Source organism: Eleutherodactylus coqui, chromosome 8, assembly GCF_035609145.1.
Source record: "Eleutherodactylus coqui strain aEleCoq1 chromosome 8, aEleCoq1.hap1, whole genome shotgun sequence".
In the NCBI taxonomy this organism is placed as follows: domain Eukaryota; kingdom Metazoa; phylum Chordata; class Amphibia; order Anura; family Eleutherodactylidae; genus Eleutherodactylus; species Eleutherodactylus coqui.
The window spans coordinates 11,320,280-11,342,712 of NC_089844.1; the positions used below are offsets into that span (position 1 = coordinate 11,320,280).

The window sequence follows — 22,433 nt, forward strand, 5'->3', positions numbered from 1 at the left end:
GCCCTCGTGGATCAACTATTGATGACCTATCCTGAGAATAGGCCATTAATAGTATACGTCAGGACACCCACTTTCATAAGACGAGATCCCTATGATGTATATCTACTGTATGCAGATGAAGGCCAACTATGCATGAGTAGATGTCTCACTGATGTCTGTGGTAGGTGTTAGATACAGTATTTCACAATCTCAGATCCCATCCTTCCTAAACCCATCCAATCCTTCCCATCTCTGGAAGAATATGAGGATTTCAGTAGCTCTACATGTGGGGTATTTTTTGCTCTCACTGCAGCTTCCCATTTCCATGTTTCATCACCTCTTTACAGGCAACCTAGAAAGTTGTCCAGCCTGCAAACACCCTGTAAAAGGGTTAATCAATCATACAGTACGCTGCCCCCTCATGTGCTGCAGAATCCTAAGACCGACTCAAATATATTATATATGGACTTTTTAAAAACAGAAAAGCAAAAAAAAAATACATATAAATTTGTTACCACCGTAATCATACTGACCATAGAGCAAAGTTTAGATGTCATTTTTACCTCACTGTGAGCGCTGTAGAATTAAAGGGGTTGTCCCGCGCCGAAACGGGTTTTTTTTTTTTTCAATAGCCCCCCCGTTCGGCGCAAGACAAACCCGATGCAGGGGTTAAAAAAGAAAACCGGACAGTGCTTACCTGAATCCCCACGCTCCGGTGACTTCTTACTTACCTGGTGAAGATGGCCGCCGGGATCTTCACCCTCGGTGGACCGCAGGGCTTCTGTGCGGTCCATTGCTGATTCCAGCCTCCTGATTGGCTGGAATCGGCACGTGACGGGGCGGAGCTACGAGGAGCCGCTCTCCGGCACGAGCGGCCCCATTCAGAAAAGAAGAAGACCGGACTGCGCAAGCGCGTCTAATCGGGCGATTAGACGCTGAAAATTAGACGGCACCATGGAGACGGGGACGCTAGCAACGGAACAGGTAAGTGAATAACTTCTGTATGGCTTATAATTAATGCACGATGTACATTACAAAGTGCATTAATATGGCCATACTGAAGTGTATAACCCCACTTTGTTTCGCAGGACAACCCCTTTAAGCCCCATCCCCAAAATATTGCACAATTACTTATTTTTTTATTTCTCCTCACTTTAAATTTCTTAAAGTTTTTCCATGCATTATATGGTAATTTAAATGGTGGCATTAAAAAATAAAACTTTCCCCACCAAAATCAAGACCTCCTACTGGTATGTCAATGGAGAAATAAAAAATAGTATGGCTCTTGGAAGGTGGGGATGAAAAAAAAAACTGAAAAATGTCTGGTTCTTAAGGTGTTAAAAAACCCAGGAATGACAAGGATAGGCCGGGGACAAGAAAGCTAGATGTGCAAACTGTCCCTTTAAGAGGCAGGCCAAGCCTGCCAGTGCATGACCTACGTGTTGCAGCAGCAGCTAGAGGGACCAGGAACACGCCGATGGTCGCGGGATGGAGGTGAGAGAGTGGCTGATGGCCATAAAATCTCCCAGTCCAGATATAAAGTCTATGAGACCGACGCTTCTCCCATTCCTGATAACCCTACCGCTCTTGCACTTGTCCTACCATGAATCCCTACCAATCCGAAGGCTTCAGATCTTTCCACCTACAATAGAACGGTTCTGGATTTCTAAAAGCAAGTATATTCCCGTCTCCGGCGCTCATGTGCCGCTGTCCCCTAACTCAAAGAGAAATTAGGCTTTTCTTTTCCTTGCCTAAAGGCAAACGAAAAATCATGTCTGAAGTTTCCCTTTAAAACACAATATTGATTCCAGCGTGTTACACTTTGTATCGCGTTTGTTCCTTTTAACTTAGAAGGTTGACAGATTTAATGAATTATGTAGAGGAGAGGAAAATAGAATTCTCCGGGTCTATTCACTGCACAAGTAGCGCACCAAGGCGCCCGTCAGGATGCCGAGATCTGACACAGACTTCACTATTCAAATTTTGGCCACCGCAATATAAACTTATTTTACAAATGTGCTTCAAGCCGCATAAAGCTCTAATCTTGATTATTAAAGGAGATTAAAGCGAGAAGTATCAGAAGTTCTGGGCCTTCACTTCTAAGGATCGCTAAATTGCATGAGACAAGATTTAGTGGAAGGATTTACACTTGCATAATATTTGCTGAGTCTCAGCCTCTAAAGACCCATCTGTTACATAAAGTGCTGCCCGTTATCGCTCCTACTGGTAGAGCTTACCTTATATAAAGTGCTGCCCGTTATCGCTCCTACTGGTAGAGCTTACTTTATATAAAGTGCTGCCCGTTATCGCTCCTACTGGTAGAGCTTACCTTATATAAAGTGCTGCCCGTTATCGCTCCTACCGGTAGAGCTTACTTTATATAAAGTGCTGCCCGTTATCGCTCCTACGGGTAGAGCTTACTCTATATAAAGTGCTGCCCGTTATCGCTCCTACAGGTAGAGCTTACTCTATATAAAGTGCTGCCCGTTATCGCTCCTACGGGTAGAGCTTACTCTATATAAAGTGCTGCCCGTTATCGCTCCTACTGGTAGAGCTTACCTTATATAAAGTGCTGCCTGTTATCGCTCCTACCGGTAGAGCTTACTTTATATAAAGTGCTGCCCGTTATCGCTCCTACGGGTAGAGCTTACTCTATATAAAGTGCTGCCCGTTATCGCTCCTACCGGTAGAGCTTACTCTATATAAAGTGCTGCCCGTTATCGCTCCTACTGGTAGAGCTTACTTTATATAAAGTGCTGCCCGTTATCACTCCTACTGGTAGAGCTTACTCTATATAAAGTGCTGCCCATTATCGCTCCTACTGGTAGAGCTTACTTTATATAAAGTGCTGCCCGTTATCGCTCCTACTGGTAGAGCTTACTTTATATAAAGTGCTGCCCGTTATCACTCCTACTGGTAGAGCTTACTTTATATAAAGTGCTGCCCGTTATCACTCCTACTGGTAGAGCTTACTTTATATAAAGTGCTGCCCGTTATCGCTCCTACTGGTAGAGCTTACTCTATATAAAGTGCTGCCCGTTATCACTCCTACTGGTAGAGCTTACTTTATATAAAGTGCTGCCCGTTATCGCTTCTACTGGTAGAGCTTACTTTATATAAAGTGCTGACCATTATCGCTCCTACAGGTAGAGCTTACTTTATATAAAGTGCTGCCCGTTATCACTCCTACTGGTAGAGCTTACTTTATATAAAGTGCTGCCCGTTATCGCTTCTACTGGTAGAGCTTACTTTATATAAAGTGCTGCCCGTTATCGCTCCTACGGGTAGAGCTTACTCTATATAAAGTGCTGCCCGTTATCGCTCCTACTGGTAGAGCTTACTTTATATAAAGTGCTGCCCGTTATCGCTCCTACTGGTAGAGCTTACTTTATATAAAGTGCTGCCCGTTATCACTCCTACTGGTAGAGCTTACTCTATATAAAGTGCTGCCCATTATCGCTCCTACTGGTAGAGCTTACTTTATATAAAGTGCTGCCCGTTATCGCTCCTACTGGTAGAGCTTACTTTATATAAAGTGCTGCCCGTTATCACTCCTACTGGTAGAGCTTACTTTATATAAAGTGCTGCCCGTTATCGCTCCTACTGGTAGAGCTTACTCTATATAAAGTGCTGCCCGTTATCGCTCCTACTGGTAGAGCTTACTTTATATAAAGTGCTGCCCGTTATCGCTCCTACTGGTAGAGCTTACTTTATATAAAGTGCTGCCCGTTATCGCTCCTACTGGTAGAGCTTACTTTATATAAAGTGCTGCCCGTTATCGCTCCTACTGGTAGAGCTTACTTTATATAAAGTGCTGCCCGTTATCGCTCCTACAGGTAGAGCTTACTTTATATAAAGTGCTACCCGTTATCGCTCCTACGGGTAGAGCTTACTTTATATAAAGTGCTGCCCGTTATCGCTCCTACGGGTAGAGCTTACTTTATATAAAGTGCTGCCCGTTATCACTCCTACTGGTAGAGCTTACTTTATATAAAGTGCTACCCGTTATCGCTCCTACGGGTAGAGCTTACTTTATATAAAGTGCTGCCCGTTATCGCTCCTACAGGTAGAGCTTACTTTATATAAAGTGCTACCAGTTATCGCTCCTACTGGTAGAGCTTACTTTATATAAAGTGCTACCCGTTATCGCTCCTACGGGTAGAGCTTACTTTATATAAAGTGCTGCCCGTTATCGCTCCTACTGGTAGAGCTTACTTTATATAAAGTGCTGCCCGTTATCGCTCCAACTGGTAGAGCTTACTTTATATAAAGTGCTGCCCGTTATCGCTCCTACAGGTAGAGCTTACTTTATATAAAGTGCTACCCGTTATCGCTCCTACGGGTAGAGCTTACTTTATATAAAGTGCTGCCCGTTATCGCTCCTACAGGTAGAGCTTACTTTATATAAAGTGCTGCCCGTTATCGCTCCTACAGGTAGAGCTTACTCTATATAAAGTGCTGCCCATTATCGCTCCTACTGGAAGAGCTTACTCTATATAAAGTGCTGCCCGTTATCGCTCCTACGGGTAGAGCTTACTTTATATAAAGTGCTGCCCGTTATCGCTCCTACTGGTAGAGCTTACTTTATATAAAGTGCTGCCCGTTATCGCTCCTACAGGTAGAGCTTACTCTATATAAAGTGCTGCCCGTTATCGCTCCTACGGGTAGAGCTTACTTTATATAAAGTGCTGCCCGTTATCACTCCTACTGGTAGAGCTTACTTTATATAAAGTGCTGCCCATTATCGCTCCTACAGGTAGAGCTTACTTTATATAAAGTGCTGCCCGTTATCGCTCCTACAGGTAGAGCTTACTCTATATAAAGTGCTGCCCGTTATCGCTCCTACGGGTAGAGCTTACTCTATATAAAGTGCTGCCCGTTATCGCTCCTACAGGTAGAGCTTACTTTATATAAAGTGCTGCCCGTTATCGCTCCAACTGGTAGAGCTTACTTTATATAAAGTGCTGCCCGTTATCGCTCCTACTGGTAGAGCTTACTTTATATAAAGTGCTGCCCGTTATCGCTCCTACAGGTAGAGCTTACTCTATATAAAGTGCTGACCATTATCGCTTCTACAGGTAGAGCTTACTTTATATAAAGTGCTGCCCATTATCGCTCCTACTGGTAGAGCTTACTTTATATAAAGTGCTGCCCGTTATCGCTCCTACGGGTAGAGCTTACTCTATATAAAGTGCTGCCCGTTATCGCTCCTACTGGTAGAGCTTACTTTATATAAAGTGCTGCCCGTTATCGCTCCAACTGGTAGAGCTTACTTTATATAAAGTGCTGCCCGTTATCGCTCCTACTGGTAGAGCTTACTTTATATAAAGTGCTGCCCGTTATCGCTCCTACGGGTAGAGCTTACTTTATATAAAGTGCTGCCCATTATCGCTCCTACCGGTAGAGCTTACCTTATATAAAGTGCTGCCCGTTATCACTCCTACAGGTAGAGCTTACTTTATATAAAGTGCTGCCCGTTATCGCTCCTACGGGTAGAGCTTACTTTATATAAAGTGCTGCCCGTTATCGCTCCTACGGGTAGAGCTTACTTTATATAAAGTGCTGCCCGTTATCACTCCTACGGGTAGAGCTTACTTTATATAAAGTGCTGCCCGTTATCACTCCTACGGGTAGAGCTTACTTTATATAAAGTGCTGCCCGTTATCGCTCCTACGGGTAGAGCTTACTTTATATAAAGTGCTGCCCGTTATCGCTCCTACCGGTAGTGTTACCATGCAGGGCGGTGCGGGGTCCCGCGGTCAGCGTGCACCGTCCCAGCCTCAGCTCCGGCATCCTGGAGCTGTTACTGTGCAGTGCGGCGCGGGGTCCCGTGGTTAGCGGGCGCCGCCCCGGCTTCGGCTCCGGCGTCCTGGAGCTCTGACGTCAGGGCTTTCCCGGCGACGTGGGACGGCCGGCGTGCAGCGGCGTGGGCGTGTCTGCCCATAGGGGGCCGGCCGCACTCCTCTCTTTCTTTTGTACCGTGAGTGGGGGAGTTGGCTCCTCCCACTGCCTGCCCCTGGGCGGAGTTTTGTAGTCATAAGGCTGGCAGTGACCTGAGCTCACTGCCAGTTATTGGTTCTGTCAGCTCCTAGTCAGTCCTGTCTGCAGTTGTCTCAGTCAGTTCTCTAGTTTGCTTGTCAGCCTCCTTTCCAGCTTTGCCTGAAGCTTAGTATTTTCGGTTTGGTCATTCCATCTGCCTTTCCTTGTCGGTACTCTGTCCCCCATTAGTTAGGTCCATCTTGTGCAGTCGCCAGGTCCCTAGCCAGGGTAGGGACCGCCGTCCAGTTGTCCGCCTGGGGTTAGCCAGGTTGAGGCAAGTAGGCAGGGACAGTGGGGTGCAGTAAGTTCAGGGCACCCCACCTGGCGCTTGGGGGGTCAGAGTGCCATAACATAATAACTGGCCCTTAAAACTGTTTTCTATGGAGGCGATCAGCGCCCTCGCTAACCAGCTGCAAGCCCTGGTGCCGGTGGTCCGGGATTTATCCCCTCGTATGGCAGCCCAAGAGCAGCGGGGGTTGTCGCAGGGTCCGGATGCCTCGACCGGTCCAGACCCCGAGTGCCCTCTTCCCGAGGTGTTTTCTGGGGAGAGAAACAAATTTTTTGTTTTCCAACAAGCTTGCCAATTGTTTTTTCGGATGCGCCCCCGTTCCTCCGGATCGGAGGCCCGGAGGGTCAGGCTTATAATGTCCCTGCTGCGGGCCTCTGCCCAGACCTGGGCTTTTTCCATTCCCGAGCGTTCCCCCTGCCTGCAGTCTGTGGACTCCTTTTTTCAGGAACTCGGGGGTATCTTCGACGAATGGGACCGAGCGGGGTTGGCGGTTTCTCAGTTGTTGGCGTTACATCAGGGGTCGCTGTGTGTGGAGGACTATTGCTCCAACTTCAGACGCGATGCGGGTGAGACGGCATGGAACGATAACGCTCTGAAAGACGTTTTCCTGCAGGGCCTCTCGGACGCGGTAAAAGACCTGTTGATTTCCCATCCCGTTCCCAGGTCCTTAAAGGAGGCTATGGAGCTAGCAGTGAAGGCAGATAGGAGGCTCAGGTCTAGGAAGCAAGATAGACAGGCCCGTAGGGTCCGGGAGGTCGTTTGTCCTGTCCCCTCTTCTTCCTTACCAGTCTTGGTTCCTGAGCCCATGGAGGTGGACCATTTCTCGAAGATGGCCCATTTTGTGGCGTTAGAGAAACTTCCTTCGGCGATTGAATTTGCTCAGGTCTTCGTTAAAGAAATTGTTCACCTCCATGGAGTCCCTGAGAACATTGTTTCTGATCGCGGGGTTCAGTTCGTGGCGCAGTTTTGGCGGGGTTTTTGCAGAAACCTTGGGACTACGCTTTCATTCTCCTCAGCATTCCACCCGCAGACTAATGGTCAAACTGAGCGGAAGAACCAGGATTTGGTGCAATATTTAAGGCTGTTTGCAAGAGAAAGGGCTCATCGGTGGGTTGAATTTCTGCTGTTGAGTTTGCGCTGAACAACCGTACCAGTTCTTCCACTGGGGTCTCTCCGTTTTGGTGCGTTTATGGCCAACATCCCCGTTTCCTTACTTCTCTTCCTACCCCGTCTGCCTGTCCTGCAGCTAATGTCGCCACTGATGAGCAGCAGGGGGTATGGAAGGAAGTACAGAAGAATCTGGAGGTAGTGGGGTCTCGCATGCAGTTGCGCAGTGGGAGAAGCCTCTCACTTTCGGAACCTTATAGGGTGGGTCAGAAGGTGTATCTGTCATCCAGGAACCTAAGATTGAAGGTCCCATCCTTAAAACTGGCGTCTGGCTTTGTAGGGCCTTTTTCCATCACGCGGGTAATTAACCCGCTCGCATACTAATTGGAGTTGCCAGCCACATGGAAAGTGCATAGGGTTTTCCACAAGTCCTTGTTGAAACCCTTTGTCCCTTCGGTGAGGCCCACCTCCGGACCCTCGCCTCCCACCCGGGTTCGGGGCGAGGTCGAGTATGAGGTTCAGGAAATCCTGGATTCGCGCCTGCGACGGGGGACCTTGCAATATCTGGTGGCTTGGAAGGGTTTTGGTCCTGAAGACCATTCCTGGGTGGCTGCACAGGAAGTTCACGCTCCCGTGTTGGTACGGCGTTTTCACCGTCGTTTTCCGGATAAGCCTGATAGGGCTTCGGGGGGCCCCTGTCAGAGGGGGGGGTAATGTTACCATGCAGGGCAGCGCAGGGTCCCGCGGTCAGCGCGCGCCATCCCAGCCTCGGCTCCGGCGTCCTGGAGCTGTTACCGTGCAGTGCGGCGCGGGGTCCCGCGGTCAGCGCGCCGCCCCGCCTTCGGCTCCGGTGTCCTGGAGCTCTGACGTCAGGGCTTCCCCCGCGACGTGGGGCGGCCGGCGTGCAGCAGCGTGGGCGTGTCCGCCTGTAGGGGGCCGGCCGCACTCCTCTCTCTTTTGTACTGTGAGTGGGGGAGTTGGCCCCTCCCACTCCCTGCCCCTGGGCGGAGTTTTGAAGTCATAAGGCTGGCAGTGACCTGAGCTCACTGCCAGTTATTGGTTCTGTCAGCTCCTAGTCAGTCCTGTCTGCAGTTGTCTCAGTCAGTTCTCTAGTTTGCTTGTCAGCCTCCTTTCCAGCTTTGTCTGAAGCTTAGTATTTTCGGTTTGGTCACTCCATCTGCCTTTCCTTGTACTCTGTCCCCCGTTAGTTAGGTCCATCTTGTGCAGTCGCCAGGTCCCTAGCCAGGGTAGGGACCGCCGTCCAGTTGTCCGCCTGGGGTTAGCCAGGTCGAGGCAAGTAGGCAGGGACAGTGGGGTGCGGGAAGTTCAGGGCACCCCACCTGGCGCTCGGGGGGGGTCAGAGTGCCGTAACAGGTAGAGCTTACTTTATATAAAGTGCTGCCCGTTATCGCTCCTACTGGTAGAGCTTACTTTATATAAAGTGCTGCCCGTTATCGCTCCTACCGGTAGAGCTTACTTTATATAAAGTGCTGCCCGTTATCGCTCCCACTTACTTTATAAACTGAATAGAGGACTTGAACTTGTGATTGTTTGACCACTTAGAGTATAATGTAATACAATGTTACTGCATTATACTGCATTTGGACAGACAGTCTATCAAGCCATGCCACAGACATAACTTGATAGGCAATCACCAATGGCAGCCCAGAGGTCCTTCAGAAAGCACCTGGCTGCCATGGCAAATAAACGGCACCTCGCAATCTCATCAGGAGGGGCACCATTCAGGACCCACGAATACCGATTGGGGCATTAAAATGCTGCTTTCAGAATTGACAGCAACCTTTAGGCCTCATGTCCACGGGGGAAAATCAGGCCCGCTACGGATTCTACATGGAGAATCTGCAACGGGTCCCTCCTGCCCCGCGGACATGAGCGCTGAAAATAGGAATTTAAAAGAATTTACCCATCCGTAGCGGGCGGGGAAAGTCTTCTCTTCCTCACGGCCGGATCTTCTTTTTCGGCCGGCGGATGAACTCGTCACGGCTGCGGCACGTCGCCGGCACGTCGCCAACGTGCTGCGCGCATGCGCCGGGCACATCCGCCGAGCCGAAGCAAGAAAGATGCGGCCGTGAAGAAGAGAAGACCTTCCCGGTCCGCTCCGGATGGGTAAATTCTTTTAAATTCCTATTTTAGGTCTCCCGCGGGAGACCCGCATGAAAATGGAGCATGGTCCAGATTTTTTCATGCTCCATTTTTTTTAAAATCCCTTTTATTGACCATCCGCGGGTATTTATCTACCCCGCGGGTGGTCAATGCATCCCTATGGGGTGCGGATCCGCGGGCAGGAGAAGAGTTAAAATCTGCTGCGGATTTTAATTCTTATTTTGCCCGTGGACATGAGCCCTTAAAGAGTTAACAGCGCTCACACTGAACGCGGCTGCCGTCCCCCACCCTGAATGGAGTGGACTCGGCTCCCGATCCTGCTCCATTCATATCCTGTACACTCGGGATGTAAATAGACGTTCTGGAGTGTGAAGGGGCTAAAAAGGGTTATTGGTAAGGGCTGCTCAGGCCCAAACACGTCAACAGTACATATTTTATCGGTGTACTTTTTGGAGGTTTTAATTTTGTTATGAAATAAACTCTGTAGCGGACGCTGGGGGCACCTTCACCCCACAGAGCATGCTCACAACAGTCTCCCATATATGTCAGCGGGCCGTGGGACATAAATATCTGTCCGATCAGGAACTTCTATCTGCAAAATCCAACAGAAACCAGTAGAGTATCCATCGCCACATAACAGTGTCACTGAGCATGCTCACACTCATAGACTTCAATCAATCCCACACCTAAGGCTATTGACACCTTTGAGGTAAAACATTTTTCCCTTAACCCCTTAGGCCTCATGTCCACGGGGAAAATATGATTTAGGATCCGCAGCGGATTACCTGCACGCGGATCCGCACCCCATAGGGATGCATTGACCACCCGCGGGTAGATAAATACCCGCGGATCGTCAATTAAAGGGATTTAAAAAAAAATGGAGCATGAAAAAATCTGGACCATGCTCCATTTTCGTGCGGGTCTCCCGCGGGGACGGCTCCCGTGGGCTTCTATTGAAGCCTATGGAAGCCGTCCGGATCCGCTGGAGACCTAAAATAGGAATTTAAAGAATTTACTCACCCGCAGTGGGCCGGGAAGCTCTTCTCTTCCTCACGGCCGCATCTCCCTTGCTTCGGCTCGGCGGATGTGCCCGGCGCATGCGCGCGGCACGTCGACGACGTGCCGGCGACGTGCCGCCGGCGTGAGGAATTCATCCGCCGGCCGAAAAAGAAGATCCGGCCGTGAGGAAGAGCAGAGTTTCGCCGCCCGCTATGGATAGGTAAATTCTTATTTATTCTTATTTTCAGCGCTCATGTCCGCGGGGCAGGAGGGACCCGCTGCAGATTCTACATGTAGAATCCGTAGCGGGCCCGATTTTCCCCGTGGACATGAGGCCTTAGTGTCGCAGCCTGCTTTGGTCCCAAGGATGCAATGATTTTTGGTGGATTTTCATCTACACTTTTCAAAAGCCATAACTTTTTTTTTTTGCTGACGCCATGGCCGTATGAGGAGAAATAATGCATTGTATAACTTATAGAGTTTTATGGAGGGCAGGGTGAAAAAACAATAATTCTGCCTTTTTTATGGCATCAATCATGTATTATAAATCGCAGGAAATTTTTTTTCATGACAATCTCAATTTTTCCTTACCATTACAAGACCAAAATTATATTTTCTTTTCAGTTTTTTCCACTTTTGCACAATAAAAATCTTTTTTTTCTATTTTTATTTTTGCATTGCTACGTTACCTTTTTATTTTCCCATCAGCAGAGCTCTGTGAGGGCTTGTTTTTGTGTGAGGAGCTGTAGTTTTTATTGGTAGCATTTTGGTTTACATATAAAGTTTTCTATATAACTTTTATTATTTTTTATTTGGAGGGCAACATGAAAAAAACATCAATTCTGCCCTTTTTAAGGCATTTGTCATACAAGCTTTTTTGATCACTTTAAGGGTGCATTCACACGACCGTATATCGGCTGGGTTTTCACGCCCAGCCAATATACAGCGTCTCTCTCTGCAGGGGGAGGGGGCTGAAAGAGTCGGGAGCAGTGCTCTGAGCTCCCGCCCCCTCTCTGCCTCCTCTCCACCCCCTCTCCACCCCTCTGCACTATTTGCAATTAGAGGAGGCGAGACGGGGGTGGGCCTAAGTTTCGGGGAATTAGCCCTATCCCTGTCCTGCCTCTCCTCATTGAAAATAGTGCAGGGAGGTGGGGAGGAGGCAGAGAGGGGGTGGGAGCTCAGAGCACTGCTCCCGACTCTTCCAGTCTCCTCCCACTGCAGAGAGAGACGCCGTATATCGGCTGGCGTGAAAACCCAGCCGATATACGGTAGTCTGAATGCACCCTTATTGTGCTTATTGGGAGGCAAAATTAACAAATAAAGCATTTTGGCTACTTTTTTAATACCGTTCGTCATGATGGGAAAAAAGGCTTATCAGTTTATTGTACGGGTTGTTACGAATGCAACCACACAAACATGTGGCTTTTTACATAGTTTTTTTTTAAACAAAAAAGTGAAAAAGTGCGCATAAAAGATTTTTTTTTACACACGGTTAGTTTTGCACTCTTTTTATTTTTTATACTCTTTTTTAATGTCCCCGTTGTGAACTTGAACATGCAATCTCAAAATCCATGAAATAATACACTGTAGTACTTCTCTACTGCTGTATATTATCATTTATTTAGCTTATGGCAGGTCACTGCAAACCTGAACGCCATCAACTGGTACCTGGTTGCCATTGCAACTCATCAGCCTTCCGTGGCTTCCTGGTGGAGGGCCGGTGACATCATAGAGGGAGCACCCTCCCTCTGTTTACCTCCTACATGCCGTAATTATCTCCTACATGCAATGATTGTGGCATGTAAGGGGTTAAAAGTGGGGATCAGTGTTCTCACAGATACCTGCTGTTACAGCGGTAAGCCAGCTGACAGCCATAAGCCGCTCGTGCTGCGGATGGGGAATTTTACCACTCATTGCTGTTCTGGTAATTATTTGTGATCCCTCTGTCAGTTATTATGTAGGTTTGTTTTTTTTTCCTAAGGATGCATTTGTTGATTTTGTGTGTTTTTAGACTTTTGGGGGTTTTAGTCGGACTTCTTATATTCCTTTATTTTCTTTTTTATTGTCCCTGTTTCACTGATATTTTATCACTTCATGTTTTTGTTTCAATGTCAAATCATGGTCCAGCTGTTTAAAAAACAAGGTCCGTGCTTAGAAACACATTACAAGCTGGTTTCCAATAAAGTATTTTCACCCCCCATTGTTATCACGCTAGCTCCCTGCTCTGTGGTTCACTATCACATGTACTCAGCACTTCATAGCCTTCTGGCTCAGGGCTCAGTCACACGGGCGATTTGACACACAATATTTTTTTGCGCATAACGGATGCATTCAAAAATTTGTGTGACCGAAGCCGTCGGCACGCAGGAAAAACCATACCTAGACGTGTTTTTCCGCTCAAAAAGTATGGTGCCCACTCTTCCCTGCTGCGGCTGTGAAGGCTGCAGCAGAAGATTCCTTGGATGTGAAACCCTTGGATGCTGTCACATCCAGGGGTTTCACCTGTGGTCAATGGGGGCGGCGGCAGCAGCAGCTGCCCTATTGACAAACAGAGAACAATGCTCTCCTTTGCCACAGTTCTGACTGCTGTGACAGAGGATTTCTTCATCTCCGCAGGGATTCCCTTTGTCACTGAACACTGTGACAGCCTCTGTAGACAGCCTCTGTAGCAGAGTATCGTAATGTTCTCCCATTGAATTTAATGGAGCCGGCAAGGCCTACAGTGATTTTTGGGGAAGGGCTTAAAATATAAGCCCCTCCCTGAAACGCATCCCAAAAATGTGTAAACATTTTTAAAAAAATCTATACTCACCTCTCTTCAGCTGCTGGGGCTCAGGCACATCTAGCCGACTCTTCTCCTGCATTGCTATGAAGAGCTTTCAGCATGCGGGGATTTAAAATCCCCACCTACTGAAAGGGCTGGCTCTGATTGGCTGAGCACTGTGACCAATCAGAGGCAGCTGTCAGCTATTGAATGACAGCTGAGAGCTGCCTGTGATTGGTCCCTGTGCTCAGCCAATCAGAGGCAGCACTCACTCATTCATGAATTCAGGGAGACATACAATATCCCCTAAACTAAAGCCTTCAGTACCCCCCTGATAACATGCTCCCTGATCTACTGACTGCAATTCCTGCCAGCCGTGATCCACTGCCATCTGCAGTCATACTGGTTCAGCCACTATACAGCCTGACCTATGTCTATGTGTATAGCATCCCACACTCTCCACCTCGCCATTCCATGCATATCTAGGGACCTCATGTGGCGCAGAGTGTTAAGGCAACAGTATGCAGTCCTAATCTCTCAAGTTCAATCCCTGCATGGTTCAGGTTGACTCAGCCTTCCATCCTTCCAAGTACCCATTTGTTAGGGGGGTAATAAATAAATTACCTGAAATTTGGTGCTATACAAATACATAATATTATAAGTCCCTTCCCCCCTATCTCCAGTCCCTTTACCTTCTGTATCACATCAGACATATTAGACATCAACTGATTACTACATGGACCCGGGGCTTTGGTTCTGTTCTCCTGTCTTGTAAAGCACTGTAAAGATTATTATTATTATAAGTGACAGTGGTTTGTGTATCGCCATAAGGGTTAAATGGAGGAATTGGGAAATCAAATCTAACTCAACTGAATGGCGACTGTTCATCGATAGCTCAAAGTGGAGCTTAAGGTCTGTCCTCCTCCATAATGGCAATTTATTTGCTGCGGTCCCAATTGGCCATTCAGCTTCTCTTTGTGAAGAATATAGAGACATAAAGAGAGTCATTAAGTTGTTACAATGTCACAAACACAATTGGATCATCTGGGTTGACTTTAAAATGGCCTGCTTCCTTCTTGGTCCGCAACGCAGATACACCAAGTATTCCTGTTATCTGTGCCTGTGGGACAGCGGCGCTCGTGAGAAACATTGTGTGGAAAGGAATTGGCCTCCAAGATCTGACCTCAAACCTGGGGAAATGTCTTGGGGGAATGCAGGCGCCAGGAGATCGGGGAGGAGAAGATGCAGTAAGAAGACTGCCTGGGGAGGAGATCGGGGAGGAGAAGATGCAGTAAGAAGACTGCCTGGGGAGGAGATCGGGGAGGAGAAGATGCAGTAAGAAGACTGCCTGGGGAGGAGATCGGGGAGGAGAAGATGCAGTAAGAAGACTGCCTGGGGAGGAGATCGGGGAGGAGAAGATGCAGTAAGAAGACTGCCTGGGGGAGGAGATCGGGGAGGAGAAGATGCAGTAAGAAGACTGCCGGGGGAGGAATAGGTAAGTATTGCTTTTTTTCCTAATGACAGAACGGCTTTAACTGCTAGTATCTGCACACAATTTGACATACAAAAACAATATATCCTTTGTATGGACAAGATAGCTTTAAACAATGGAGGGCATCCTGTATATTAAAAGGTTAGTGTGATAGAGAAAAACTGGGGTCATTTTTGGATTCAGGAGCCAAAAGTTAATAACAAAAACAAGTGTAAGATGCAAGTCAATGAAAATCGTGTTCCCCAGTGCAATCTAATAATAATAAATACGTGCGCACAGCGGACCGAGGGGGTTTACAAGACCGCACCGATACATTTAAAGGAAACACCTGAATTAAGGGAGAAATAGATGCTGCTAACAATGAAACATTGTATCTATATAGTTCATTATGTGAGCTGCTCGATTAACGTCAGGTAAATATTAACATAGTTACATAGTGTGTAAGGCTGAAAAAGAAGCCCTCCGTCCATCCGGTGGAGCCTGTTACTCCCCAAGGTTGAAGTAGAGAAAGCCAAAAAAAAAAAAAACAATGAAGTAGAAGCCAATTTTCCTCATTTTTGGAGAAAAAAATATTTTCTTGACTCCAATTTGTCAATCAGAATAATCCCCGGATCACTGACCCGTCTGAGTAATCAGTGATATAACATGTAATATTATTACACTCCAAGCCCCTCTTGTACTCTTTTGGTGAGTTCACCATCACCGCGTCCACAGGAGAGAGTTCCACAGTCTCACTGCCCTTACAGTAAAGCTCCAAGTGCTTTTAACATACCTTTCCTTACTTACTACACATTTGCTATGCACACTTGTTCTTTTGGGGGGGAATCTCATACTGAGACTCAGTCTGCAGTTTCTATATACAGTGATATGTAAGAGCTGCAGAAGACACAAACTGCAACATTTATAAAATAAACCCTATTGCAAAAGTAATTATCATCCCTAAATACATTTAGGGGGAAAGAAACGACCCCCTGAACGGTGTCTATAGCCGTTAATGTGAGCACAAAGTTCATTATTTGACAGATTACAAACTTCTTATCTGCAAATTCCGCTGAAGTTCCACACAGACACTGGCTGAGTATCAGTCATTAAACAGTGTCAATGAAATCAAAGGCAGAAAGCTGATTTCAAGGCAGAAAACGTTTGAAAAGAATGTAATGTCAAAGAAAAAGAGGTCATGTTAATTCATCAACCCAGATCCCTGACACAGCGGCGATGCTTAATTAAATACGGCTATTGGAAGCAGATTTTAATTGAAGTGTAATGTATATCAGGGAAGTAAAGCTATTACAATGTAAAGGTGTTGAACCGCGGTGAATCATTTATTTATATGGCATCAGACTATCAATCTCGGGTAAGGATGTCTATATATATATATATATATATATATATATATATATATATATATATATATATATATATATATATATATATATATATATATATATATATATATATATATATATATATATATATATATATATATATATATATATATATATAAAGGTGAAAGCCCTCACCAACTGACTCACTGACTGACTCGCTGCTAATTTTATAACTTCCCGCTGTCGTACAAACATGAAATTTGGCACGACCATTCTTCAGGTCCTTAATAGGAAAAGTAAATGGGTCACAACTCGATTATTAAATGCTAAGTGCAAAAGTATTGGCACCACTGTGTAATGTACCTAATCTAATTCTCTAACTTCCCGGTGTTGTACAAACGTGAAATTTGGCACAACAATTTTTGAGGTCCTAAATAGGTAAAGTAAAGGGGTCACAACTCGATTATTCTATACTAAGTGCAAAAGTATTGGCACCCCTATGTAATGTAAATTCCTAGTGTCATACAAGCATGAAATTTGGCACAAGCATTCTTTAGGTCCTAAACAGGAAAAGAAAAGAGGTGACAACTTGATTATTTAATGCTAATTGCCAAAGTAAGTGCACCCCTATGTAATTTAGCCTCCTGGTGTCGTACAAGCATGAAATTTGGTCCAAGCATTCTTTAGGTTCTAAATGAGGAGAATGATAGGGGTGGCACATTCTGCAGAGGGACATTGGTGCATGCAGTCTGAGGAGAATCTAACGCTCCTCTATGTGTTTACATATTTTATTCCTCAATTCCACAAAGTAACCTTGGCTTTACAAAATTTTCCATGTGAACAACACGTAAACACCTGTATCAAATTAACTCGAATGAAGCCGGGAATATCAGATAGTATATATATATAAATGTATTAGAGGATTACGTGGCGCCTCCATCTGCTGTTTGATATTCAGTGAGAAATCATCAGTTCTTCCTCTCGGCTTTGTATAAGTAACATTCTCACCAGCACAACTTACTGAGTACTTACAGCGATCAGCACACATCCCTCAGTCCAAATCTAGTGTACCTATCTGCTCTCATAGACAAAGAAAAGTAAGCACCTTTAAGGAGTTGTCGGAATAGAATAAAACTTTCTCTGTGTGATTGTAACGCTGATATAAATGATTACAATATCAGAGCAAAATGATCATTTATTGTGGAGAACCGACCCCTTGTAGGGAGGCTCTAGTACCCTATTGTACTACCTCCAGCTTGGATTCAAGATGTGATACGGTGGGTCATGGAGACTCTAGTACCCTTTTGTACTACCTCCAGCTTGGATACAAGATGTGCTACGGGAGGGAAAAATTGAGGCTCTAGTACCCTATTAGACCGCCTCTAGCTTGGATACAAGATGCGATACGGGTGGGCATGGAGGCTCTAGTACCCTGTTGTATTGTCTCTAGCCTGAATACAAGATGTGATACAGGTGGGCATGGGGGCTTTAGTACCCTGTTGTACTGGCTTTAGCTTGGATACAAGATGCGATACGGGTGGGCATGGAGGCTCTAGTACCCTGTTGTATTGTCTCTAGCCTGAATACAAGATGTGATACAGGTGGGCATGGGGGCTTTAGTACCCTGTTGTACTGGCTTTAGCTTGGATACAAGATGTGATATGGGGGCATGGAGGCTCTAGTACCCTGTTGTACCACCTCTAGCCTGGATAGAAGATGTAATACAGGTGGACATGAAGGCTCTAGTACCCTGTTGTACCACCTCTAGCTCGGATACAAGATGTGATACAGGGTGCATGGAAGCTTTAGTACCCAGTTGTACAGCTTCTAGCTTAGATAAAAGATGTGATACGGGTGAGCATGAAAGCTTTAGTACTCTGTTCTATTGCCTCTAGCTTGGATGCAAGGTGTGATATGGGCGGGCATGGAGGCTCTAGTACCCTCTTGTACCGCCTCTAGCTCAGATACAAGATGTGATACTGGTAGGCATGGTGGCTCTAGTATCCTGTTGGGCAGTGTCTAGCTTAGATACAAGATCTTATAGATGTGGGCATGGCAGCATACAGGTTTCGTATGGTATCCTGCGGCATATCGCTCCACATTTGCTGTAACTAAGCTTCTAGATCGTGCAAACTTATAGGCTGTCAAAGTTGTTGTCCCAGATGGTTATATACATGTTCTATTGGCGTTAAATCTGGAGACCGAACAGAAGTGTGACAATGTTGTGGGGGCTCCTGTGACCCTCTTCTGTGTGTGGCTGAGCCTTATCCTGCTGCCTCTCAGAAGCCGCCAAGAGAGGAACACATGTGTCTGCAAGATGTCCTGAACATATCGCTGAGCTGTCATTGTCCCTTGTACCACTACTAGGGGTGACCGACTGTCATATCTGATGGCCCCTCAGGCCATCACACCAGCAGGGGCAGTGTGCCGCACCACAGTAAAGGTAGGATTGAGGTGTTTAACACTGTACAGACATGAAAAGGCTGTCATCAGTGCCCAAACCAAAGTTAGATTTATGGCCAAAGACAACACAGTTTCAGTCCGTAGTAGTCCAGCTTCGTCTTTCATGACACCACTGCAAATGAAGGCTATGGTGGGCGGGTGTCAAAGGCAGTACTTGTAATGTGTGATGTGAGACCAAAAGTCCTTCAGCCAAGTGCTTGGAAATGGTTCCGACAGACACAGGGGTGTAACGATGGTGCCGCCTGTCTTTGGATGGCGGACAACGAAAGAGTTGGAGCTGCGGGTGCTTATTGGACAATCAGACGATCCTCTCTTCTGGTAGTCTGTAGGGGGCGTCCTGAGCCCAGTCGCCTTGTATGCCCCCATCCACTGGTCCCAACACCTCCTAACAGTCTGGTCAGACGCTCCTCTCTACTGGTGGTCTTTTGGGAGCGTCCTGAGCCTCGTCACCTTGTGTGCCCCCACACATCCACTGGTCCTAACACCTCCCAACAGTCTAGTCAGACGCTTCTCCCTACGGTTGGTCTGTAGGGTGGTCCTGAGCCTGGTCACCTTGTGTGCCCCCATCCACTGGTCCTAACACCTAACAGTCTGGTCAAAACGGCCCAGGTGGCAGGCAGTTTGTTGATACAATCATCCAGTTTCTCACACCCCAATAATGCACCCCTCTCAGACTCTGGTGGCCAACAAGCTCTACAAGTGGAAGAAGAGGTCACTACACACAAGGAGCCTCCGAGAGCCTTTTATAGGCCAAGGGGGAACCACTTATAGGGCCTCCGGTGACCATTCATCTAATCACCACAACTCTCATTATTTACAGATCTGCCTGAGATGGAACCGAGGACGGGTTTTACAGAAATGACAACTCCTTCTAGGGGAAGGATTGCTTTTCCAAACAGAGCTGAGATTCAGGCAAAGTCTTATATAGTTAGTTCCTTCACCACATACTGCATTTCAGATGTAGACTCCATTTTTTTAGGTCAAATAATGGTATGCTTAACAAACAATATGTAGGACATGAAACCCACATCAACTCTTATTTATCACAGCCAGTTAGTGGAACTTACCATTTTTTGCTTTGCAAGATTTGTTGTCAGCCTGCATGATGTAGCCCTCCACACAGCTGCATGAGTAAGACCCCTGTGTATTCCTACACGTCTGACTGCAGGATCCGTACAGTGTGCACTCATCTACATCTGAAAGAGACACGACGGAGGGAGATTAATCATCCGCACTCCGCATTGTGCTTACAAAGGCCGAACTGAATTATTTATTGTCAAATCATATAATAAATAATCAAATAATAATAATAAAATTGTGCGCACAGCGGACCGAGGAGGTTTACAGGACCGCAAAGGAAACCTCTGAATTAAAAGAGAAATGGATGCTGCTAACAATGAAACATTGTATCTTCTGTATAGTTCATTATTAACATTAGCAATGGATTCCGCGCACATTCATTATGTGAGCTGCTTGATTAACGTCAGGTGAATACTAACATAGTAATATAGTAAATAAGGCTGAAAAAAAGACATATGTCTATCTAGTTCAGCCTATTACCCCCCACTGTTGATCCAGATGAAGGCAAAACAAAAAAAAAAACCCTATGAGGAAGAAGCTAATTCACGCCATTTTAGGAGAAAAAATTCCTTTCTGACTTCAATCTGGTAATCAGAATAATCTCCGGGTCACCAACCCTTCTGAGTAATCAGTGATATAACATGTAATATTATTACACTCCAGGACCCTCTGATACTCTTTTATCGAGTTACCCATCACCACATCCTCAGGAAGAGAGCTTCATACTCTCACAGCTCTTACAGTAAAGAATCCCCTTCTGTCTTATGTAGAAAAATTCTTTCTTCTAGACGTAGAGAGGGCCCCCTTGTTACAGTCCTGGGTATAATAGATAATGGGAGAGATCTCTGTACTGACCCCTGATATATCTACACATAGTTATTAGAGTTCCCCCTTGTTACAGTCCTCGGTATAATAGAGGATGGGAGAGATCTCTGCACTGGCCCCTGATATATCTATACATAGTTATTAGAGCACCCCCTTGTTACAGTCCTGGGTATAATACATGATGGGAGAGATCTCTGTACTGACCCCTGATGTATCTATACATAGTTATTAGAGCGCCCCCTTGTTACAGTCCTGGGTATAATAGATGATGGGAGAGATCACTGTACTGACCCCTGATATATTTATACATAGTTATTAGAGCGCCCCCTTGTTACAGTCCTGGGTATAATATATTATAGGAGAGATCTCTGTACTGACCCCTGATATATTTATACATAGTTATTAGAGCGCCTCCTTGTTACAGTCCTGGGTATAATAGATGATGGGAGAAATCTCTGTACTGACCCCTGATATATCTATACATAGTTATTAGAGCGCCCCCTTGTTACAGTCCTGGGTATAATAGATGATGGGAGAGATCTCTGTACTGACCCCTGATATAACTATACATAGTTATTAGAGTTCCCCCTTGTTACAGCCCTCGGTATAATAGAGGATGGGAGAGATCTCTGCACTGGCCCCTGATATATTATACATATTTATCAGAGCGCCCCCTTGTTACAGTCCTGGGTATAATAGATGATGGGAGAAATCTCTGTACTGACCCCTTGATATATTATACATGGTTATTAGAGCGCCCCCTTGTCACAGTCCTGGGTATAATAGACGATGGGAGAAATCTCTGTACTGACGCATTGATATATCTATACATAGTTATTAGAGCGCCCCCTTGTTACAGTCCTGGGTATAATAGATGATGGGAGAGATCTCTGTACTGACCCCTGATATATCTATACATAGTTATTAGAGCACCCCCTTGTTACAGTCCTGGGTATAATAGATGATGGGAGAAATCTCTGTACTGACCCCTTGATATATTATACATGGTTATTAGAGCGCCCCCTTGTCACAGTCCTGGGTATAATAGACGATGGGAGAAATCTCTGTACTGACGCATTGATATATCTATACATAGTTATTAGAGCGCCCCCTTGTTACAGTCCTGGGTATAATAGATGATGGGAGAGATCTCTGTACTGACCCCTGATATATCTATACATAGTTATTAGAGCGCCCCCTTGTTATAGTCCTGGGTATAATAGATGATGGGTGAGACCTCTGTACTGACCCCTGATATATTATACATAGTTATTAGAGCGCCCCCTTGTTACAGTCTTGGGTATAATAGATGATGGGAGAGATCTCTGTACTGATCCCTGATATATCTATACATAGTTATTAGAGCGCCCCCTTGTTACAGTCCTGGGTATAATAGATGATGGGAGAGATCTCTGTACTGACCCCTGATATATCTATACATATTTATCAGAGCGCCTCCTTGTTACAGTCCTGGGTATAATAGATGATGGGAGAAATCTCTGTACTGACCCCTTAATATATCTATACATAGTTATTAGAGTGCCCCCTTGTTACAGTCCTGGGTATAATAGATGATGGGAGAGATCTCTGTACTAACCCCTGCTATATTATACATAGTTATTAGCATGCCTCTTGTTACAGTTCTTGGTATAATAGATGATGGGAGAGATCTCTGTACTGACCCCTGATATATTATACATAGTTATTAGAGCGCCCCCTTGTTACAGTTCTTGGTATAATAGATGATGGGAGAGATCTCTGTATTGACGGAAGAACAATGTTCTCGTCATGCGCCCCTAGACCTCTTTTGATGCATCCCATGATCCTATCTGCCTTGGCAGCAGCTGTTTGACGCTGGTTGCTCCAGTTAAGTTTACAGTTATAAAAACCCCAAGTCCTTCTCCATGTCAGTGCTCCCCAGTGGCTTCCCATTTAGGGTGAAGTCAG

General features: G+C 46.0%; 1 protein-coding gene across 1 annotated transcript in view; it reads right to left on the reverse strand.

Moving 5' to 3' along the window:
- Window positions 1-22,433, reverse strand: part of LRP1B (LDL receptor related protein 1B) — a 1,872,788-nt gene that overhangs the window by 1,181,190 nt on the left and 669,165 nt on the right. The window contains exon 5 of the mRNA XM_066577770.1: window positions 19,649-19,777. Within this exon, the coding sequence (XP_066433867.1) occupies window positions 19,649-19,777 (129 nt within the window). The remainder of the gene's footprint in view (window positions 1-19,648; window positions 19,778-22,433) is intronic.